The sequence below is a fragment of the Bactrocera neohumeralis genome, chromosome 5, assembly GCF_024586455.1.
Source record: "Bactrocera neohumeralis isolate Rockhampton chromosome 5, APGP_CSIRO_Bneo_wtdbg2-racon-allhic-juicebox.fasta_v2, whole genome shotgun sequence".
Lineage (NCBI taxonomy): Eukaryota > Metazoa > Arthropoda > Insecta > Diptera > Tephritidae > Bactrocera > Bactrocera neohumeralis.
In genome coordinates this window covers 42369920-42393125 of record NC_065922.1, presented here as the reverse complement: position 1 = coordinate 42393125, position 23206 = coordinate 42369920, and the positions used below count along the sequence as shown (strand labels likewise).

At 35.8% G+C, this 23206-nt stretch overlaps 1 protein-coding gene across 3 annotated transcripts in view; it reads left to right on the top strand.

Moving 5' to 3' along the window:
• The first annotated feature begins 5502 nt into the window (after positions 1–5502).
• Positions 5503–23206, top strand: part of LOC126759985 (uncharacterized) — an 88638-nt gene continuing 70934 nt past the window's right edge. The window contains exons 1-2 of one of the 3 annotated variants that reach the window (XM_050475293.1): positions 5503–5565; positions 7813–8128. In XM_050475293.1, the coding sequence (XP_050331250.1) occupies positions 7999–8128 (130 nt within the window). In that variant the 5' untranslated portion in view covers positions 5503–5565; positions 7813–7998. Of the gene's footprint in view, positions 6173–6904; positions 7143–7812; positions 8129–23206 lie in introns of those variants that run through there. The other 2 variants (XM_050475292.1, XM_050475294.1) reach the window with 2 other exon arrangements.

Below are 23206 nucleotides of genomic sequence, written 5' to 3'. Positions count from 1 at the left end.
CGATCGCTAATTTTGTCTAATTTTCCGATGCTTCGCTCTTTGAGAGAGTAATTTCTCTTCGCTTGCGCTTTTCTAATACCCTAATATATGGTATACCCTACCATATGTAGGTTTTGAGACAACTTTAGGGTGTCAATATACAAGTATTTACAGACATATAAATGGGTATATCGAATTCCGAGCTGAACTTACTATAATGACTGGACTAATCGGCCCGTAGCAGCACAGAAATAAATCTCCAGCAATACGAAACAAATGAAAACTGAACAATATAGTTAAAAGTATAATTAGATACCAAGATAATTAGATTGATAATTTAGGTGTGTCCCATAAAAAAATTTGGGTTGATAGGCTATTGAATTAATTGTAAGTACTCGTGCTTTAAATTCGCCACTGCCATATCTAAGAAAATCTGATTGGCTGTCAGGCATGACTAACAACTAGCTGAGCCGTGATGTTGCTCATGTAATGTTATTTATGAAGTCTTAAGGATCTATCATATATGAATATATGTATGTGCGATTTAAATAGTAACTATTAACGGTGCATAATGTAGTTTTAGGAGTATTGTTCATTAGAGCAGTTCAATTAATTGCGATATTAAAATTAGATTACATGCTTTAAGAGAATTTCAGAAGTATTGCTGTTGTAAATAACTTTTTATCTTTTCATATAATTAATAGAGTATAGCACGTACTTAGTCTACCATAATAGGTCAGTCAAAAAATTGTGTATAAAGTGGTAAAAGCTAGAAAAGCTGAAGCTGCTGAAAAATAATCTGCTCTACATTATCACATCTTGTAATTCATCGAATTTCTCTACACTTTACTTTCTGTGGTATTTTGTATAAAGCCTATGTACATACATACATTTGACTGCGTATGCGTAAATTTTTCGTTAACAACCTTGAGTATTCCATTGCAATTTGACAGCTTGTCATTAACAATTGGCTCTCAGTTCGGTGCTTTCTTGGAATTCAAATGCTTATTGTTGCTGTCAAATTATATTTGTGACAAATTTACTTTTGATAAAATGATTTACAACAATTTTTACTTTCAAATACATAGTGAACAATTTGTGCTACTCAAAAGTAATAATTGTAGTAATTATCAAATACAGGGTTTGTAAGAAAGATTTGGACTTTGATTACAGGGTCGAGCAGTTCCGCGCGCCATGTTTCTCTGAGTGGTGCAAGCCGAAAATGTAGCGTTCATTAGAGCAGAGCTCACTTTTGACAACAACGACAAGTTGATGATTCGGAACAGTGTTTGAAGATGTTCAGGTGTAATAAACCCGCCCCACATATCGGAGCGTCGATATGTGACAATTAATGAAACATAGCTCCATCATTTCACACTTCAGTCCAATTCACAGTCATCCGAGTGAACTGGAATCGATAAACCTGCTCAATTTTGGAAAAACGCAACCGTAATACCCTTAAATGGAATTATGTTGAATAAAAAAAATTAATTTTGCCGAAAAAATGTGTTTTACTATGGTAGGTTCATGGTAGGAACTCTTCAATTGACCTATTAGAAGCAATAGTGTTCTCTTCTGCTGGATAAAATTATACCTGTAATAGATTATTGCCTCAACAAATATTAGTTAAAGGCTAAATTAAGGCAATAATCTAAGCAAAGGTTGTCATTGCCTTATACCTTTAAGTTTTTTTAAATAATAATTTTTATTTCAATTTGTTATTTTAATCTTTACAGTAATGTATTTCTCATGATCGCAAGGTAATTAAAGAATAGTGCACTTATATGGCGATGAGCCATACCTATAAAATCTCTGGAACGGACGATGAGAATTACTTTTGCATCACCGGGGATGATCTACTTATTAATATTTACAAATGCATAAGCATTTGATGTCAGTTGTCTATTTGTGAAATTTCTCAATGAAAATTAAGTTAGCGTTACTCAAGCTACCTCAAAGATTCTGGGAAAGCTAACGATGCATTTCCATGCAAGAAACAAAATGAAGAAGGTGAATATTTACGCTAAAAGCCAAGTGGCAATAGATCCCATATCGTTTTACAACAGAGTATGTCCTTAGAAGCTGGGAGGGAATAGTTATAGTGACTGCGGAAAGCGACTGGCTCAAGAACACAAAAGGACATTCAGGGAAACGAAATAATTGATGAGATTGCCAAAAGTACCGCACCAGTTAAGGAAACACGCAAGTCGTTAAAAACGATATTTTCTAAAAGGCTGACAGACGGATCTGGGTTAGATGAAAAAACTTAAGGACATGCAGGATCACAAAGAGCATGTGCAAGGACATGATTTTTATTCACACGGTCTCAAAGAGATTACAAAACTGTTGTTGGCCTAGTGGTAGACAAAAACTTACTGGCATAACGTAGGAGACGGATGGGTTGTAGGAGTCACATATACAGAAAATGCAGGAAAGTATGCATGAGAGAGACACTGGAACACCGTTTTTGCTTTCAAAAGTCGAAAAATATCCACAATTTGTATTATATATCTAGGATCTTCGCCGCTCAGGAGACTAGATGAAGTATCAAAGTTAAATATGTATTAAGCCGTTGATTGCATAAGGAACGTTCATTTAGAATTATAAAGACCCTAGCGTGAAAGCCATTTGGTATAACCTAATATAAGTTAGCATATTTTATGATAATAAAATATTGATGAAACTTAAACTAAAAGGTGCTTTATTTCAAGGTTCCCTACTCGACTGATAATTGGCGAAACACGTGCGTGATGTTTTGCTACAAAGTCTGAATCGAAGAATCGAATTGATCGAAGAGTCTTTAAACTTTACATATCCCTACAGGAAAAAGTCTATGTCCGAAGATTCCACCGGCCCACAAACCACACCAAAAAGTTGTTTTTTGGATAAGATGATAGCTTTTGAATCTCTTCACTTCTCTCTTGTCGCAATTTTGTTTGATTATATACCCATTGTGCCAGAAATGGGCCTCATCGCTGAGCAATATTTGGCTTGAAAACTTCGGATCTTCTTGAAACTTTTCATGAGCCCATTCGGAAAAACGATGTCTCTTTGGAAGGTCGAGCGGCTTCAGTTTTTGGACAAGCTTTATTATGTATGCTTTCAATTTAAGATATCGACGTAAAATGCGCCAAGTCGTTCCATACGTCAGTCCGAGTTGCTGCGAACGGCGCCGAATCGACTCTCCACGGTCTTTGTGAACACTCTCAGCTACGATTGCTCACTGACGTGGTCAATTCTATTGAATATTATCCAATATTGAATGCTGAGCCTGAAGATGGGTGATGGTGTTGCGAATAGTAGTAAGCTGATTATGTTGAGCGAAGCGCGCGAAATACATTCTTTAATTCTTTATGAAATGCCAAACAATACTGAACAAAAATAACGTGACAGCAGAAAGTATTACCTAATCTAAGTTAGCATCTTTTCCTGATGATAAAAATATATGAAACCTTAATTACTACTTATAGTAATTTGTGTTAGATTAATTTAGTTAACCACAAATATTTCGGACAAGAAGCAATATTTAGAAGCAGATTCTTCATCTTTATTGCTGTAGAGACCGCTTACGCGTTTATACCCGAGTTTACAACAGCGCGTCAGTCGTTCTTACTTTTCGCTGCTTGGTGCAAATTGGAAATTCCAAGTGTGGCGAGGTCCTGGTCTTTCCAACAGAGTGGAGTTCTTCCTCTGCTTCCTCCTCCGGCGAGTACCCTTAGAGCTGGAGTGTTCTCGTCCATTCGAACGACATGACCTAGCCAGCGTAGCCGCTGTCTGTCAATCCGCTGAACTATGTCAATGTTTTATATTTCGTACAGCTCTTCGTTCCTTTAACTGCGGTCTTCGCCATTGCCAATGCGCAAAGGACTATAAATCTTCCGCAGAACCTTTATCTCGAAAATTCTTAGCGCCGACTCATCATATGATGTCATTGCCCATACCTCCGCACCATATAGGAGAACGGAATGATGAGGGACTTATAGAATTTGGTCTTCTCGGTCAGCTACTTTTTATGCTGTCAAAAGCAGCTTTGAAATCGATGAATAGGTGATGGTGTCGATCCTCTTTTCACGGGTCTTTTCCAAGATTTGGCGCATTGTGAATATCTGATCAGTTGTTGATTTTTCAGGCCTAAGATTACACTGATAAGTTCAGTTAGTTTTTTGACGGTAGGCTTTAATATTTATGTATCTTTATATGCGATGTTGAGCAGGCACGGTAGTTGGCGCAGATTATGAGATCTCCTTTTTTGTGGATTGGGCAGAGCACATTTAAATTCGAATTCTGACAAGCTTTCGTCCGACCGTATTCTACATAAAAGCTGATGCATGATGCAGAGCTTAACAGTTCTTCGCCGCCGTGTTTGAATAGCTCGGCAATCCATCGACCCCCACCGCTTTGTTGTTCTTCAGGCGGGTAATTGCTATTCGCACTTCTTCATGGTCGGGCAATGGAACGTCTGCTTCATCGTCATCGAGTGGGGATCTCCATAATTTCAGTATACTCTTTGCATTACTCACTGGATTACCTCTGGGGATGCTCTGGTCTTGAAATCTTCTGTTAGTCGCCACATCTTTTCATATAATTTTTTGGCATTACCACGGTCGGCCAGCTTGTCAAGCTCTTGGTACTCACGCATTTCGGCCTCTCTCTTTTTTGTCCGCAAATGCAGTCGCTTTTCTCGTTAACTCTCGATATGTTGTGGTGGACTGTAACGTAGCGAGGTAGACAGTCTGTTTTGAAATGAGATTAGGTCAACATATAAATAAAAGTTGATAAGTTAATACAAAGTCAATTATGTCTTTATTTTTATTCATTGTCAACAATTTTGAGTATTAAGTTTCACCAGCATCTGGAAATAATTCGCCGCCTTCGACCTACGCAAAATACGAGTGTATAAAACATTAAACTTAGCACTTCCTGACTTACTTAGTTACCCAGTTAGTTTTTTACGCTATCAAGTAACTAACTTTCGCTAACAAGCACCACTCCTGGCTTACTTTTGTATTAAAACCTGGTCGAGTTCTTGTATACCAAAAACAAAAGCTGTAAACTAGTTTACTGTTTTATTCGAGATTTCTTGTCAGTAAAGAACGGCTAGAGCAAGCAGTAACGGTCAAAAGTATTCGGTCGAGTAGCGGTAATTACGAATGACCACCACGTGCTCTTTCGTTCGTTGATATCCGTAAGTTTCGCTTAAACAAAAACACATACGAGAATTGGCTCGTAGGCAGGCAGATACGAGCGATCGAGCGGTCACTTACTAAAACTACCGGTTCGAAACAGCTGATCGAGCATGCCAGGTGTGCCACGAAAGGCATTGTAAACAAAAACCACGGCGCATACGCTATACACATGTTCATTTTCATTCATAAAAACCGGAGTCATGAGTCGATTGCTATCAGCCAATTCATCCGCTCGCCAGATCGTTCATTTCGATTTGATCGCGAGAGCCGCAGCTCAAATTTGAGCACAGCCCGGCCAATAGATTTAGCAAGCAGCTTAAAACACTGCAACCTTTATGGAGCAGCGAACAAACGGTGTTGGGCGTTCGTGAAGAGCGTACGCGTTCATTGTTTTCGTGAGGTAAATTGTTGGCTTAACAAGCTTAATGCGATTTTGCGCTGGTGTACTTAATTGAAAACGGTGTTGCAGATTGCTGACTTGTCGTAGAAAGATGTGTGTTCGAAAAGTGGAAAACGAGTGAAGTAAAACATTTGTTTACAGAAAAGAAAAACTGTGAAAAGCCGTTGACAATACTTAGTGATGCATCAATGAGAAATATATGCATACCGTTATAATATGAATATTAGTTTTCCCTCACGTCTCGACAACATGTCAGCTATTTCGTTTGAAAAACGTGTCTTTTGAAGGGAAAAGTCGTGAGCACGAATTTTGGCACTGTCGCTGCAGCACACACGTCTAACTGCGCATACTCGGGCATGCATATGTAGCGCTCGTTGCAGCTGCAGTGAGATAAATCACAGCGCAACGGCGACTTTCATCGGCAACAGTCAGTCATTATAGTATCATCACCGTCATTAGTGAGTGAGTGTTGCACTCGCTGTTGTTTCAACGCTTCGAAATAAGTGTTTTGGCAAAGTTGTTGAGTCGAGCGCGCTTCAGCGTCGAAAATCGAAAGTGCTGTGTGCTGTTACTAATGTGGCACGATCGCCACAAATATAACTGACTTGTGAGCAAACGAAGCAATCACCTTTTAGAAATAAAGAAAAACAATATAAAATGAAATGAAAAATAGCAACAAGTGATTGATCGGCAATTAAAGTGCGATTAGTGTTGATCTTTGAGCGGTGATCGGTGTTCGTTGATCGTTGATCTTTGCAGAAACGAAATGTAAATCTGAAAACGAGTGATCAAATGAGTGACAAAACAAAAAAACTGGTGTCGACGGAAATGTGTCTGCATGTGTTTGCATAATAATTTATAATTTAGCGTTTATTCATGAAAAATGTGGCAAGTGCATTGCCGTTATGTAGCAAGACAAAATTATTGATTTCCGTGTGCAGGAAAATGTGCATAAATATAACGCAATAAAGCGCGCACGAAAGCAAAATAAACAATTTAAAAATAGAAAAAAGAAATCAAAAATAAATAATTAAAAACAAAAAAGAAAAAGAAAGCAAAATAAGCAAAAAAAAATTTGAAAAAAGGAAAAAGAAAGACTGAGAAAAAATGCGCGAAACTAATAACGTTTTCAAACATAATTTAAATTTTATAATTAATCACAAACAATTTATCGCATTTTATTTATAAAATGTAGAAAAATAAAGAAATATTTTTTATAAACTTATTTTGTTGTTGTGCTTTTTGCAGTGTTACCTTCTCAATTATTTTTTTATTTTTATAATTTTTTTTTCTTTTTGTTAATTTTTATTTTGCATTCCAGTTTGCACGCGATCGCATTGAATTCGATAAGTTTCTGCTCTAATAGTTTGCAAAGCCGCGAAAAGTGTCGGTTTTCATAATTTTTACACGCCACTATTTATTTATTTTTTATCGAAGCTCGTTTTTCTAGTTTATTTTTGGTTTATTTCTGCAGTTTTTGCGCATATTTTCCTATGCATTTTTTATGTGGCTTCTGTTTGACTGACTGCCTGAATTACGAAACGCGCTTACGATTTTGCTAATTCCATTTGAAGTTTGTATGAAAAAAAAATTATATAAAATTTATATTAATAACTTCAAAATTACAACAAAATTATGCATGCGCCGTAGAAACACATGAATAAGAAACCAAATATGAAACTCGAGCGCCGCCGACAGCCATAAAACCGACTTTTCCTGCCAGTAATTATTGGTTTGGCGCACAGTAGCCACCGCCGCCGCACTTTTTTCTTTTTCTCTCTCTCGTTTTCTACTAGCTATACCGTTAGTCAATGGCATAACAGTGCGTTGGCCGCAACACTGACCCCACACACGTCAAATCGCATATTGGAGTCAACACGCGCACACACAGACACACATATTCACAAACACACAAAACAAAACTCAATGCACAAAAACAAAAATTGAAGCAACAACCAGTCGCCAGCCGCCAGCCGCCAGCTGCCACAGCGCTGTGAATAACTTGCTCAAAAACAAAGGAAAAGTAGATGCTGGCATTTCAGCGGCGTCACGATCATGTTAATTTCTGCTTAAACTTTTCCCGTTTACAAAAGTGAAATTTCTCCAATTTTCACCTGCGGTCGCTTTGTTTTTTTTTTTTTTGTTTTATTTAATTATTTATATTTATCAATGTCTGCAGCCGCTGTTGCTTTAGCTGTTTATTGGCGTTGAGTGTTGTCTTAAATATTATTTCCCATTATTTTTTAGTTAAAACAAGCATAAATTGAAATTTTTCTGCAACAAAAAAATAAAATAAACACAAAGAGAAAATTAAATAACAAAAAGGCGAAAATTCGTATAATATTTCATCTTCGGCGTGAGAATTAACTCTGCTCCCACTTGTGACTTGTGACTTTCGCAGTTCATTCAAATACTTTTACAAGTAATTTAAAAATGACTTTTGAAAAACAACGCTTCATCATCGGCCTGTGTTTGCTTTTGCTGCACTCGGCAGTTACCGTTACATGCTCCAAAGCCGATGTTCAGGCAGCTGTAAAGGAGACGAAAGATGATGCAAAGAAAGGTGAGTTTTTTAAATTATTTACTGAAGCTGATTGCTAACTGAAATCGTTTGCTGAAATTATTTGCTAAATACAGACGTAATTTGTGAAAAAATACATATTAATCATAATATACGCCAGTCAAAGCTATGTAGGAAACCAGGGTCAAAATTAGTTTTGTTTGAAGGGTTACATGGGTTTCCTCGGCTAGAAACAGCAATTTTTCAACAATTTTTTTCACATATAAAAAATTAAATAATTTATTATAATTCTGTACTGTTACAAACATATGTACACTGAAAAAAAAATTTAAACTCGGCCATTGCGATGCCATTTTCGGCGACTAGTCGGAAAAAAGATGCGCCCGCTTTAGCAGGATAACTCCTTACAAGGTCATCTAAAGTGGAAAAATAAGTTAAAACCTTAACTTAGAACTTGGACGAAGGAAAAAAATTTAAAATTGAATTTTTGGCAGACATTTTTACAAAAAAATTAAAATTTCAGTAAAAATTTGGCAAATTTTTTTTTTTCAAATTAGTAATTAAAATCGAAAAAAATTCTTTGACCAAGTCTTTAAGAATTGTATCTCAAAGACCTGTGTAAAATTTCATGAAGATCAATTGAGTAGTTCTCGAGAAATCTTGCCAACCGACTTAGCCCAGCTGGCGTCGAGCATACAATTTCTCAAGCCTGCATCTTCGAAACTATTACTTGGATCAATTTGAAAATTTAGGACAATATTCTAAAAAATTCGATTTTTTGAAACCGTAAACCCATTTTACCCCTTTTAACCGTGTTTTAGAAACTAAATAAGAATCTTTAGCATTGCTTTGACTACGAGTATCTTTGGATTTCAGATAGTCGATTTATTTACGTTCTTACATCTTGATACTTTTCACACGCCAAGGTGAACAGAAATTGAGAAAGCTAAGAAAGTTATGTTATGGCTGCAATAACAATACACTTGGCTGTGTATTGGACCAAACCAATATTTTTAAGATATAAAGAAATATTAATATTTCGTTATGTTATGCTTTCCGCAGATAGATATGGTTTGGTTCTTGATGGATGTTCTCCAAATGGCCAATGCCCTTTATGGTAGCTGTAAGGCTTTAGGCTTTCCTAGACCTATTTAACGCATTTCATTTCTCTGTTGCGCATACACAACATGTGCCCTATGTGTGAGGTATAGTGATAAATTTTTTTAAGGGTTTTTAGTTCTTTTCTTGTCGTATTTTGATCATATCTGCTTCGCTAACTTGCATTTTGTTACATATTTCCCTTTTTTTCTAATTCAAATTGTGTGTTGAGCTCCGTCTTGATAGTTCCTAGCGGGCACGGTATTACATATTTCTGCCACGAATTCGTGGAGGTTCCTGACTTGGCCAACTCGATGTCGCAAATGTTCTTGTTACCAGGAACCTAAATTTTTCTAAAGTCAAGTTGACCCGACAGTGACTATCAAGCCTTCATACATTTTTCGACCAAGCTGGAGTTTACTTTTGGCGACGATAAGACTGGAAATGCCGCCTGGATATCTGTGCATCTAGTACCTCTCAGCTTACTCATATAGTAATTCCGTAGAACTCTACTCTAACTGGAGGACGGATGGAAAGAGAGATTTCAAGATAGTCGGATCTGTTCCTACTCCGCAGTTTATTTTGAGCCCAAAGGTATAGATTTATATAGCATTCTCTTCCACTATTAAGCTGGTTTCAAAGTCGAGCCAGTGTTTATTTTACAAATAAAAAATATTTATTTTGAAGATTCGACTTGCAGCTTTATAGTGTATATGTACATATTGTATGCTATAGAAGCTTGGCCGAATATAACAACATATTTTAAAAACCATTGAAATAAGATGAAAAAGAAGATGTTGTCCATTTTTTTAGTTTTTGGGAACTTATATTTGATTCTCCATATTATACATATTTTTAATGGAATAATGAGAAATTTTTGATCTTAATGTCAAGGTACATTACTTTATATTCTGTTTGGTATGCTGAACTCACAAAGCATTGAATCAGCTTAAAATATTTTGATTAGTTAAGAAAAATACGGCTTTTTAAAATAGAAATTCCTTTATATCGAAAAAGAATTGGTGTTAAAATTTTGTAAAAGAAATTGTGTAGTAAATAAGTGTTTGTTATCTATGAAATTTCTAAATGGCTACAACCATACACCGATTTCCTAAAATTAAAAACGCCTCTCTAGATTTATTATGTTAATTCGCTAAATATCTGTAAGACAAGCGTACAATAGGACGGTGCATAAGGCTATACGAAGTTATAGATTCACTTCAACCACTTCTGGAACAGAGTTGCCACAAAGGAGAGTTGAGTTAGGTTAGGTAAGTTTAGGTTAGATGGCTGATTGTTCAACATAGCATCTGTTAAATGAGAATACTATAAGTGCTCTATTTTGTTTCGATATGCTTATCAAAAATTGAGTTCCCTATTATAAAACAAAACAATAAAAAGCACAATTAATTAGAGAGAAGGATAAACATTTTAACTCAAATGCGCCCATATTGCAATTCGTTTATTCGTCTAAAAGTAGGAATGATATATCTGTCTTACTACCAAATTTGTATTATTGTACATATAGTAGTATTGAATAATATTTTTATGCGAACATTTTTCGGAATACCAAAAAACTCTGGTACCATATCTAAATTTATACTTATTTTAAGCTGCCAATCACTTGTGCAAACATCTGAGTAGTAAATAAATGAATATATGAAAATAGCAGTAAATTATCAAATTTTTGAAAATCATCCTTGTGTTGATACGAACAACAAATGTCCGCCTTCATTAATCACCATCCGCTGGGAAGGTATTGCAATTTGCTCCACTTACCGACATTTGTGACTAATTAAGTAATTATAAACGGAATAAATGTCAATTAAAGACACATAAAGTATTAATATTTCGACATAAATCAATTTCCTCAATAAAAGCTATTAAAAATGCAAATCGCATTATGTAAAACGCACTTCATTAAAAACGCATCACTTCATTAGCAATTTATAGCTATTCATTAAATGAATAATTGGCACATAAACTTCCAACAAAATGTGTGGAGAAAGTGGGAAAGCGGAATGCAAAATTGAGATAAAAAACTTCAATTCAATGGGGAAGACTTTTGCTGATTTGAAAAATAATCTAAAATTTGGGTGAGATAGCAATTGTTAGTGAAGAAACAAGGGAGGAGACAAGGACAGTTGGCAAAAAATTAAAAGTTATATAGAGTTAGTAGGCCGAAAAAAACGAATTCTCCAGATTTTTTATAAGTAAACAGTTAAATTTATTGAACCCAAAATTTGAACACATATTATGGTATCTTTTAGCTATTTTTTAAGATTTAGTATTTGTAAAAAAATTTATTTGGAAAGGAACTATAGCTGATTTCCGGGAGCTCCTCTGATTGAATTGGATCCTCTGAATTAAAAAATCCAAACATATTTCGTTAAAATAAACTTAAATCTTGTAATTAATCGAAGAATAAGCAAAATAAAATTTTTTGGCAAAATGGTGGTTTCTAAAAAAAAATCGATTTTTGACCAAAATTTCGGCTAATTTAACTTTTCGATTAAATAGTTACTTGCGTTTGAATGGCTTTACAGGGAAAACAAGTTTATTATCTTACTGTCATTTCACATCTGACTTTTTATTTAATTTTATTTTATACATTTTCTTATTTCCTCTTCTCATTACCATAAACGCTTGCGGCGGATGCTTTGGCACGCACTGCCCATTTGAGCGTCAGCTGGCAACCCATACAAAGTGTGCCACATGCCGTCACGAAGCACACAAACTTATTTAAGGTACATAAGGAAATATGATAGAGCTATCTATCTATGTATCTATATAACATACATATGTATAAAATATATTATAAATTTACATTGATTTGGGGTTAGCTGAATGATAAGCAGAGTTCAAAACAAGCAAGCAATTAATAAGAAAGAAAGTGTTGATGACACAAGAAAAAAATTCAAAATTCATAAAAACTTGTTGAAAAGTGTTGGAGTAGTATTAGTCATGTTCTCTGGCAGATAGGTAGAAAAAGTTGTTGCTAAAATATCAGAATGGTTATTTAGCGACAGTACACACTCTTTTGGAGCGGAAGAGGTCAAGATTGCACTATAACAAAAATCTCTTTCGTTGACTTAGGAGAGTAACTAACACTTTCACTATGACATTGCATCGAACAATGCTCTAGTTATTGCTCTCAAAGCATAACAACGCTAGCGCTGTTACTTTTGTTAAAAATGAAGGAAGTGAAATTTGCGTTCTGTTACTAAAATATTCCTGATGGCAAAAGCAATGGGGCACAAATATGATAATTATGCCCCAGTATATTCGACGGTTTCTTGAGTTGCGAAGCAACCGTACAAGTAATGAACATAGTCAGAAAGATTACAAGCGGCTTTAACGTTCGAAACAAGAAAATTTCGCTGGGTGATCCTAAAATGAAATTGTATTGAAAGTGCCGGACAAATTGAAGGAATTACGCTATAAAATAGTGCCCCATTATCTTCGTCAGATTTGTCCTTATGCTTTGACTTATGGGGTGACTTTTCATTGAAATGATGACGTCAAGTTAAAAGTAAACTAATTTTTGAAGGCCTGGAAACTTCACACTATCGAATCGGTATCGAATCGTAGGAACACCTTTACAATTCTTTTACAGTAGAGGCCCGCTGATCCGGATCAATTAAAACCGGCCCCTATCCGGTATATAAGGAAATCCGGACTACCAAAGATATATCAGAACTATGTATTATGAAAAATATTTATAAATTTCTGTTTGTTTATTATAAGAAATAATACATATGTTCCAAAAAAAACTTAAACCAATAAAGCACAAACGCGAAAGTAGTGAATAATAAACATGTGATCCGGATTAGAGAATACGGATAGAGAATGTCGGTCCGGATTACAGGGGACATAATAGAAATTTTGAGTTTTTTAACTCTGTCCGGATTACAGTGGAATCCGGATTAGGCCATGTCCGGATTAGCGCCCCTCTACTGCATACAGATTTCGTAGAAGAATAAAGCCATATTTTTGTTCAAGAAAAAAACATTATTCCATTGTTGAGGGTTACATGGGTTTCTTTGGGTAAAAAAAAATATTTTTCAAAAAAAAATTTTCATATAAAAATTAAATATTTTATTAGAACATTTTACTATTACAAACATACTATTAACAAAGAAATTTTGAAATTTTTGAGAAAAAAAAACTTTTAAAACAATTTTAAACTCGGCCATTGCGACGCCATTTCCGGTGACCACTCGGAAAAAAATCTGCCCACGTTGGCAGGATCACTCCTTACAGGATCATCTTAAGTAAAAAAAGGTGTTTAAGTTAAATATTTAACTTAGAACTTGAACGAAGGAAAAAAACTGAAAATTGAATTTGTGGTAGACATTTTTACAAAAAAATAAAATTTCAGTGAAAATTTCGTGAATATTTTTTCCAAGTAATCGAAAATCAAAAAATGAATGGACTTTATTACGTTCACGTATATGTATATGTGTGTATGATTATTCAGTGAATTAGTGCTACAAGGTGCGTTCCAAAGTAAACAGGACTTTAAAAGAAAAAAAAACAGAACAAATGGTTTTTTCGGCAAAATCAATTTATTTTATTCAAAATAGTCTCCTGCTTCAATACAGCTTTTTGCACGGTCCAAAAGCATGTCGAACGAGTGTTTTAGCTCGTTGGCCGGTATGGCCGCCAGTATGCCGATGCAAGCCTTTTGAATGGCCTCTACGTCTGCATAACGCCTTCCTTTCATGGGCAAATGCATTTCTCCGAAAAGGAAGAAGTCGCACGGTGCCATATCAGGTGAATACGGGGAGTGATTAATGGTAAAAATGTGATTTTTGCTCAAATAATCGTCCTTCGAATGTTGGATTCTGAGCAATTTTTGGTCGTCAGTCAATTTGTGCGGAGCAAACCATGCACACACCTTTCGTAAGCCCAAATGTTCGGTCAAAATGCGATATATCGATGTTTTGGAAATGTTCAATTCCATTTCCATGAATTTCAATGATGATTTCGCCTGATTTTTGATGAATTCGCGCACAGTTTCGATGGAATTTCCGGTGATCACGGATTTTGATTGGCACACATGTTGATCGTCATTTATATCCTCATGACCACTTTGAAAACGTTGAAACCACTCATGCACTCTGCTACGGGATAGGCAATCATCGCCATAAACCTGTTTCATCAATTGAAATGTTTCGGTAAAAGTTTTACCAATTTCAAAACAAAATTTAATGTTGGCTCTTTGTTCGAAGCTCATTTTCGCATTGATAACACAAACATACTGACACTTAAAACGCAATCACTTCACTTCCAATCAATGAAATGTCATGAAATTCTCACTGAATAATCGATAAAGATAGCAAATTCTAACGCACCAGTCGACATATAGATGGCGCCACCAGGAGACGCTAGATTCAAAAAGTCCTGTTTACTTTGGAACACCCCTTGTAATTTAAAAATGTTTTATTTGCCTCACTTATAATATTCTGTTCATGAGCGTATTGTTTATGTGCCGAAGTACGCTATTCTAATTTAAAATAAAAGCAAGCGAATTGTTAGATATTATCCCAACATCATATGATAAATTTTAATTAAAGTTAAGCAATTATTATCAGAGTAAAAAGACATTGGAACCTAAGCCCAAAGCAATCATCCTACGCCAATTTTCTTTTATAAGCTACAACTATAACTGTATATTTTATGGCTATGCAGGAAATAATATTCTGATCATACCAAATATTCTTCAATGAGATATTTGAAATTCGGGTTATTAAAGTTTCTGATTCGAAATAAACTTTTCAAGAAAAATCTGTGTACTAATTTCCAAAAATTAATAAGTTTCAATTATTCATATAATTATTACTTTTTATTTATTATTTTATTACTTGTTATTGTATGAAATATTTTTATTAATAATAATTATGATATTTGATTATTTTACAAGTTATTAACAAGCTATAAAATAAGTAGTCATAATGTTGGCCAATCGATTTCAAGAGATTTAAACATTTAAGAGCTTAATTATCTCTGCAACAAGGCAAGCATATTAGTTTCAGAAGTTGATTAAACAATAATTGATTATTTAAACAACTGTAAAAATCACTTTGCCAATAAATAACTGCATTGTTTAGCTGCACATTATTTACAATATACCGCTGGCCACTAAATCCTAAGCGCAATCAATTGTAAAATAAACCTTTTATTGAGCCAATTGTTTGCTTATTTATATGCGCAGCGCTTCCTTATTACCAAATAATTACCTTTCCAAAAAAATACAACAAATAGCGTCAGCCTTTGTAATTTCTTATTTGGCAGCGCGAACGGCGTCTAGCGAATGCTACTTTGCGGCAGCAAACTTCCACAAGCGCCGCCTGCTCCCAAAGCAATGCGCTGTCTAATAATTTACGATCTCTGCCGCCCACTCCCCACCGTATTGTTGCCACATCGTCCCCCTTCCAGCGAACTGTGCCGCCTTGTACCTTTTGGTTAATGTGTCAATGTGTTAGGCGCTTCGCGAGGCGGTTGAGCCATTGTTTGCCTACTGTATTTCTAATCTTTATCTACATACCGCTGCAGCACAATGGAATCGCATGAATTTCGCTTTGGATTTACTGACTTACTGCACTTTCACTGTTTGTTGCTGTGAAATTGTGGCAAACAATAGCAAGACTTCTGCTTTTTCTCTAAAACAAAGTAAAATAGCACACATGCAATTTATTTTGCAATCAATGCCACACACACACATACATATACACGCATTAAAAAATATTAAATAAAACAATGCAATTGCGAAGAGTACTTCACTCACACGCTTCAACTGACTCACACACATTACAAAAAGCGCACAGGCAGATTCGCTGGCCATGCATAATGGCAGCCGAAACTTTTGCAATCTGCTTGACTGGGTTTTCTTTCAATTATCTTTTCCCCACATTTTCCAGCACTTATTTCATGCATTTACTGCGCATTGTGCAATCTTCAGCGCTTGCCACGGCTGCTGGTTGCACACAGCTTACTAAACTATGCGCCGCTTGGGTTGAAGGCACAGAGTTTGCAAAGAAAATCGAAATTCACTGAACAAACAAAAGACTTAAGCGCCGAACTTGCGCGCAAAAAAGGGCAAAATTAATTGCGGGCTAAAGTTTTGACCCACATTGTGCGCTACGCACAATTTACAGCCAAATCATACCGTTAAATATGAAGTTCGACAGCCAAGCAGCCCGCCAGCTAGGCGACAGAACATCGCAACCAAAGGCGCACTAAACGGCCATTAACCCGTCAAAAGCACCAGTGGCTGATACTGTTGAACGCTAAATATTGCAGCATTACTCAAATTCAATAATGCGCCAATGCAAAAATATTTAGGTGAGAGTTCATGCAGTTAATTGCTGGGATCACGCCGCACTCTTTACGAACTCTTTCTCAAAGTCACTTGAAATTTTTGCATCTTTCGAAATTAGTTATTGCATAGTTTATGTTATTTCACGGCTGGCAGCATTGGCAAATGTTGCGCTAAGATAATTGAAAATGCGAAAAAGTATAATTGCAGGTAAATGAAAAATCTGCGCTTAACCACAACACGATTTTAGTTGTGGTCACTGGTGGCGGAAGTGTGTTGTGTCGAAATGCGACAAAGGCGAACTTTTGTTTGTGTTTTTTGCAGAAATTTTTTTCAAATTTCGTTAAAAAAAGTGTTGAAATAATTTTAGAAAATATTTTATGTTTATTATTATATCCATGTATATTCGAAAATTAAAAAAAAAAGCTTCGAAAACCAAAAAGTAAGAAAAAAATTAAAATTTAAACTCTTTTCCTCCTTGGAGTTGCTTGCAATTTTCAACAGCACAAATCAGCTTTATATCGCAATTGAGTGAAGCGTTATTTTAAATATTTTGAAGAAATTCAAACAAGAAATATTCAATTGAGTGTTGAAACCTTAAGGAAGTTGAAGCCGCGGGTGGAAATGCATGCTTAATAGCACTCGCACACTGCCTTTACACATGCATCTATTATATGTCCGTATGCTTGATTTTATAAATCACTTTAAAGCTCACTGAGCACGCAATGCAGCAGCAATGCGAGTGACAACAACAGCAGGCAATCGCAAGCGGTGGCTGCCGCCGTCACAGCAGACACAGTGGGATGCCGTGACTGCCAACTTGCCGCACCAGCAAATAAACCGAAATCTATGTGAATTCATGCATATATGTCATGTAGATGTGTAGCTGAGTAATAGGCAATGTTAGCAGCCGAAAAACACTGACACACGCACATGCATACACCTATGCATCGCTATCAACTCTGACACAATATCCCCACATCAGCAGCAGTAACCCAAATTGACAAATGATTGCGTTACTTTACGCCGCTCTGATGGCAGATAGCGTCTCATTGTTTTCATGCCTGCCAAATACCACATGCGTCTGTATGTAAACATGCCGCGCCAGCTGTGGTTGGTTGCACATGCGCCAAGGCGCCCAGCAGCCGGGCCGTGCGGCTTGCGTGCCGAGGACAATACCAAAATCTACACACATAAATTATGAGCCTAAAATCATGCGCTGCGGCACCTACACAAATATACAGACAGACATGTCATTACATGAAAGCGACGCGCATGCGCATGTCCGTGCACATGCGCGTGATTATGAGTACTCATGCAAATGCCTATGAACATACTATACATGCACAGGCACATCTATTCGCTGGCACGATCGCTTGAATTGACTTCATTAGGGTCTCATTATGCACATAAATAATTGTGATTTTGTGATTTGTAAATGATGTGAATTTTCTCCGTTTCATAATTGAATTTCGCAATGTTTGCTTTTTTGCGCTTTCAATACTTTGAGCACAGACTTATGAGCTGTAACTTCTTTTTTTTTTGACAACTTTTTAACTTTTGTTGTAAAGCTGTGTAGTTGGCGATTGATGTGAATTTTCTTAATTAAGCCATTATCACATTAAGCTGGGCTTGTTGGGGTGTGGCAATATAAATTTATGCATTCCTTTGCAATATTGCAACTGCAAATGCATATATGTGATGATTAAGGTACACTTATGCACATATAATAAACTCGAGACGCCTCAGTAGTAAAATTCAAGTTTATACTGTACGGGCGCTTATGATGATGAGTCTATCATATAGGTATCATATAGGTAATAATTATAATATCGCAAAATTCAAAAATCTTTGTTAAAGAATCAACATTTTGTTTTGTGGGGAAATCTTCACCAGTTCTATAATAAATATTCCTTCCTTCAAAGTCTTCTATAAGTTTATCATTTAAATACCTTAAACTTTTTACTTTTATATATTATAATTTGGGGCCTTTCTTTCAGCTTTGACACCAAAACTCATAAGGGAGTTGTCACTGTAGCTTCCGTAAATGGTAGGAAATTAGTGAATCACTAAGGTTTTTTTTAAAGAATTTTATTATATTTCTTTGAACACAATAAATTCAACTTTTCGATTTTTACGCCGCTAAACCGTGATTATTAACTTAGCCCATATACTTTAAACAAGTAATTTAATATTGGTAGGCGATAGCTCCTGATCTCTTATCGAGAAATCATATAGAAATTATTTTTTTCGAAGCGATTGATATCCCTAATAAACGCGTATTTTTGCGTTTGGATGATGCGTTTGCGTCTCTAGGTCACGCTGTTTAGCATCTAATTGCCGTCAAAGGGCGATACGTAAAACTGCATAGTTTTTTGGGCCATTGCTACGCCCCTAGTAGTGCTAGACATAATTGTTAAAGACAATAGAAGACCTGAGTGTCGTTTAGCCGAAGCAATTTATTTGATCCATCTTGTTACATACTGCGGCTGTCAAATATCGCAGAAGGGTGGAGGTGACAAAAAAATCACATAATTCATTCTAAAGAATTTCAACTGGTAATGAAAGGCGGGTGATTGTTGATAATAATGGTAACCCGCAATATCCTCAAACAAACCAAAATTGCCAGAGCACCACACCTCAATAATCGAACAAAACTGTTAACATAGCTTTGCTTTTTTACCTGTTTTGACGTAATTTTTCCGGTTTCGGCTCACCTTTGCCACGATATTCGGCGATTGATCGTCTTTTTAAATGTCGTAGCATAGATCCAAGACTCATCGCCAGCAATAATATGTTTCATGACACCCTAGTGGTCGGAAAGCATTGTTTCACAGACGTTAGCGCGACCCTGTTTTTTGAAACCAATCATGCTTTCACTTATCTTAGGCCCAAATGATCTTTTACGGTTTTAGTGTTCCTCCGATATTCCAACGATGCCAATAAGATCTCTGAGTGTTAATCGTCGATTCTCTAGAATCAACTGTTTTATTTTATTGACGTCTTGATCATCAGTTGATGTTGATGGCTGCCCTATATAATTTGCACCAATGAAAAGTCCTTATTATTACAAAGTCTTACTATTTTTTGACCACAGTAGTACCTCGTAGAAAATGCATTGCACGCCAAATACTGTTATTTATTTATTTCTGAATTTATGCAAGTTGTTGGTTATTTTATATTTCCATAAATCAATGGCAACAACAAATATATAATAGCAACTGACATGTTATTACAAAATTATTCTTCTTCATTACATAATTGTCTCATCCGCCGTAGAAATATGCAATAATCGATGACTAAATGTGTCCACCAATAGCTATAAAACAGCAAGGCGAATGTTTTATTCATAGAAAAAGAGTATTTTTGCAAATGTGAGCATCATTTTTCAATCCCCTTGCAGTGCGGTTTACTCATGCATGGCTGAAGAGTTAATGCATGCATGAATATCTAATAAAAATATTGCATATTTGAGCGAGTCTGCATGGATTCTTAATGCTGTTCGGTGCAACATCTCTTGCATATGCTTACATTTGCAGTCAAACTTTCTTACATAATCGCTGAATGAAGAGAAAACCAAGCAAGTATTGATAGCATTGCATAATCGTTGACATTTAACTGCTGGTGGTAAGAAATTTATTGTCTCTTCATTGCTGACCATTGCATAACTATCTGGCCATCCAAGCACATTGTTGGCGGCATCATTTGCAATGAGCTCGCTTGTGTCTAGCGTGTATTTTTCGCCACGAGTTTATTGCTTTCGCTTCTAGCTGGCGACCAAGCGCTGGTCAATTTTGAGTTGTTTTTGCTTTTGTAGCTTTTAATTTCTATTGCCGAAATATTGCCTGCGTGCCGCTTACAACATTTCCGACATGAATGAAAACATATAAATCTCTTTTCCATTAATTAAATTGACGAATTCGTCTTCATCCGAGAAACAGAAAGCTTCAAGCGTTTACGTTGCCGAAGGCACAAAATTGCAAACAAATTCGGCATGAGCAGCGAAGATGTAGACGGACTTTCACAAATAAGAGCCGTTAGCAAACATTAATTGGTTTTCAACACCACCAAAAATTAGGCAAATTAAGGGTTATCATTCGGTAGAATTAATTATTTGACGCCCGGCGAATGGCCGAGCACCACATACATAATATGACTGCTGCACTTTTACTTTCGTGGCTGCTCGTGGCTACGAATGGATAGTAGGTCTTATGTTAATGAAATGCTTACAATTGATTGAACTTTAATTGATTTCAATTTCGATATTAATTATAAAGAGCTGTGAAGCGTGTGTCTGGGTACTTAATGTCTGTTTGCAATAAAAAGTACAAGTGAATTTTTAATGAATCGTGCTATAATTTACTCTAAAGTAATTTAAAGTCTTTGTAAAGTGTGCATTGATGCCATTCTTCAAATCATAGCCCTTCCAGAAATCGTTCAAGCATTGACAAAAATAAGCGATTGGTTGAAAAATTAGATGTTGTAGTCTAAAAACCCAGAACATGTGGTCGTCAGAGTCATCGAAACAATCACCCATCATCTGTGAAGACTTATAAAGGGTTTCTGCATACATTCCACTCATTAACACGGTCATACGAGATTTAAAAACGAGGTTTTCCGATGAAGTTCTTAAAATTTTCAATATGAGTCAGCTGTTACCAAAATTTAATCAAAATTAGAAGAAAAATTTATAACTATACTCACTGAATGTTTAGTTAGACGTTTTGGGAAAATCTTGCCTGGAAATAAAGAACTAGGACATTGCAGTGGAACCGGAAGAAGTAATAGAGATTTTTAGTAAAATTAGCAAACACCGTATTGATTTTATGTTTTAATGTTATGCTTAAATATGCATCAAAAATAAAAGTACGTAGGTTGCTATATATATTTCTGGCCTAATAATGTAAATAGGCATATTTATCAACGAAAATGTTTTTTTTTTTTTTTATTTTTTTGTCGATTGCTGTTTTGTTTCGGGCTCATACGCATAGATCCATGATTCGTCACCTGTGACGATCTTATAAACGTCTTTTGAAGCACCGCGATCGTATTTTTTAGCATTTCTTTACACCAATCCACACGAGCCTTTTTTTGAGCGATTGTCAAATTGTGCGGGATCCAACGAGAACAAAACTTTTTTACGGCCAGGTGTTCATGCAATATCGAATATATGCTGGTGGGAGAAATGCATAGGCATGCCTCTATCTGAAGGTATGTTACATGACGGTCTTGCATTATCAGTTCACGTACGGCATCGATGTTTTCTGGCACAACGGCTGTTTTTGGACGACCTTCAGGGAATTCGTCTTTGAGCGAGCGTCGGCCACGATTGAATTCGTTGTACCTGTTTTTCACAGTGCTATAGGATGGTGCTTCATAGCCATACAAAGATTTTAGTTCATCGATGCACTCTTGTCGTGATAATCCACGTCGAAAGTTGTGAAAAATGATCGCACGAAAATGTTCACGAGTTAATTCCATTTGTTGGCCGAGATGAATTTTTTAATTCCCTGTAAATAAAACAATTCACGATTAAATGACAAAACGTTCTGAGTGATGTTATGCTAAAAAATGTCAAACTTAGTGTTGCAACACTTAGTGTTGCCCTAGGCCAGAATATATATAGCAGCCCTCGTATAGTGAAGTACAAAATTATACAATTATATTCTGGATCAGCCCCTGAGGTAATTGCTGTCAAAAAGAACACTTACTTAAAAACCCTTTAGACAGGCGCATAATTGAGTCAATTAGTGAAAAGTTAAAGTTGAATTAAGGAACAGCATTTGGATATTTTTGTAAGCCAAATCCCTATTTTGTTCACCAGGGTCATCTTAATAACAACTGAGTTTGTAAAAACTGAGCACTAACTCGATTCGTAAGTTGTGAGAATATGACTTAATCTATTATATTAAAGATGGTTATTACCGAATAAGGATTTTTTCTCCGGCCTTATCTCTGCAAACAAAAAGCTTCTCAAAAGTATAAATGCTCAATTTATCGAATCTGTAATTAAAAACAAGAAAAAACGTTAACTTCGGTTGCACCGAAGCTAAATACCCTTCACAGGTGCATTTCTGTTAGTAACTATGTGTTCAGTTTGTATGGAAGCTATATGCTATAGTTAACTGATCGGATCAATTTCTTCGGACATTACATTGTTGCTTTAGAAAATAATATGAACCAAATTTCGTGAATATATCTAGTCAAATATGAAAGTTGTCCATACAAGCATTTGATTCCGATCGTTCAGTTTGTATGGCAGCTATATGTTATAGTTAACCGATCTAAACAATTTCTACGGAGATTACATTGTTGCTTTAGAAAATAATATATACCAAATTTCGTGAATATATCTTGATAAATGTGAAAGTTTTCCATACAAGCATTTGATTCCGATCGTTCAGTTTGTATGGCAGCTATATGTTATAGTGGTCCGATATCGGCCATTCCGACAAATCAGCAGCTTCTTGAAGAGAAAATGACATTTGCAAAATTTCTGAACTGAGGGACTAGTTCGTATATATACAGACAGACAGACGGACATGGCTAAATCGACTCAGCTCGACATACTGATCATTTATATATATACTTTATAGGGTCTCCGACGATTCCTTCTGGGTGTTACAAACTTCGTGACAAACTTAATATACCCTGTTCAGGGTACAATTAGTGAAAAAATACTCAATACCCAGTTATTATGA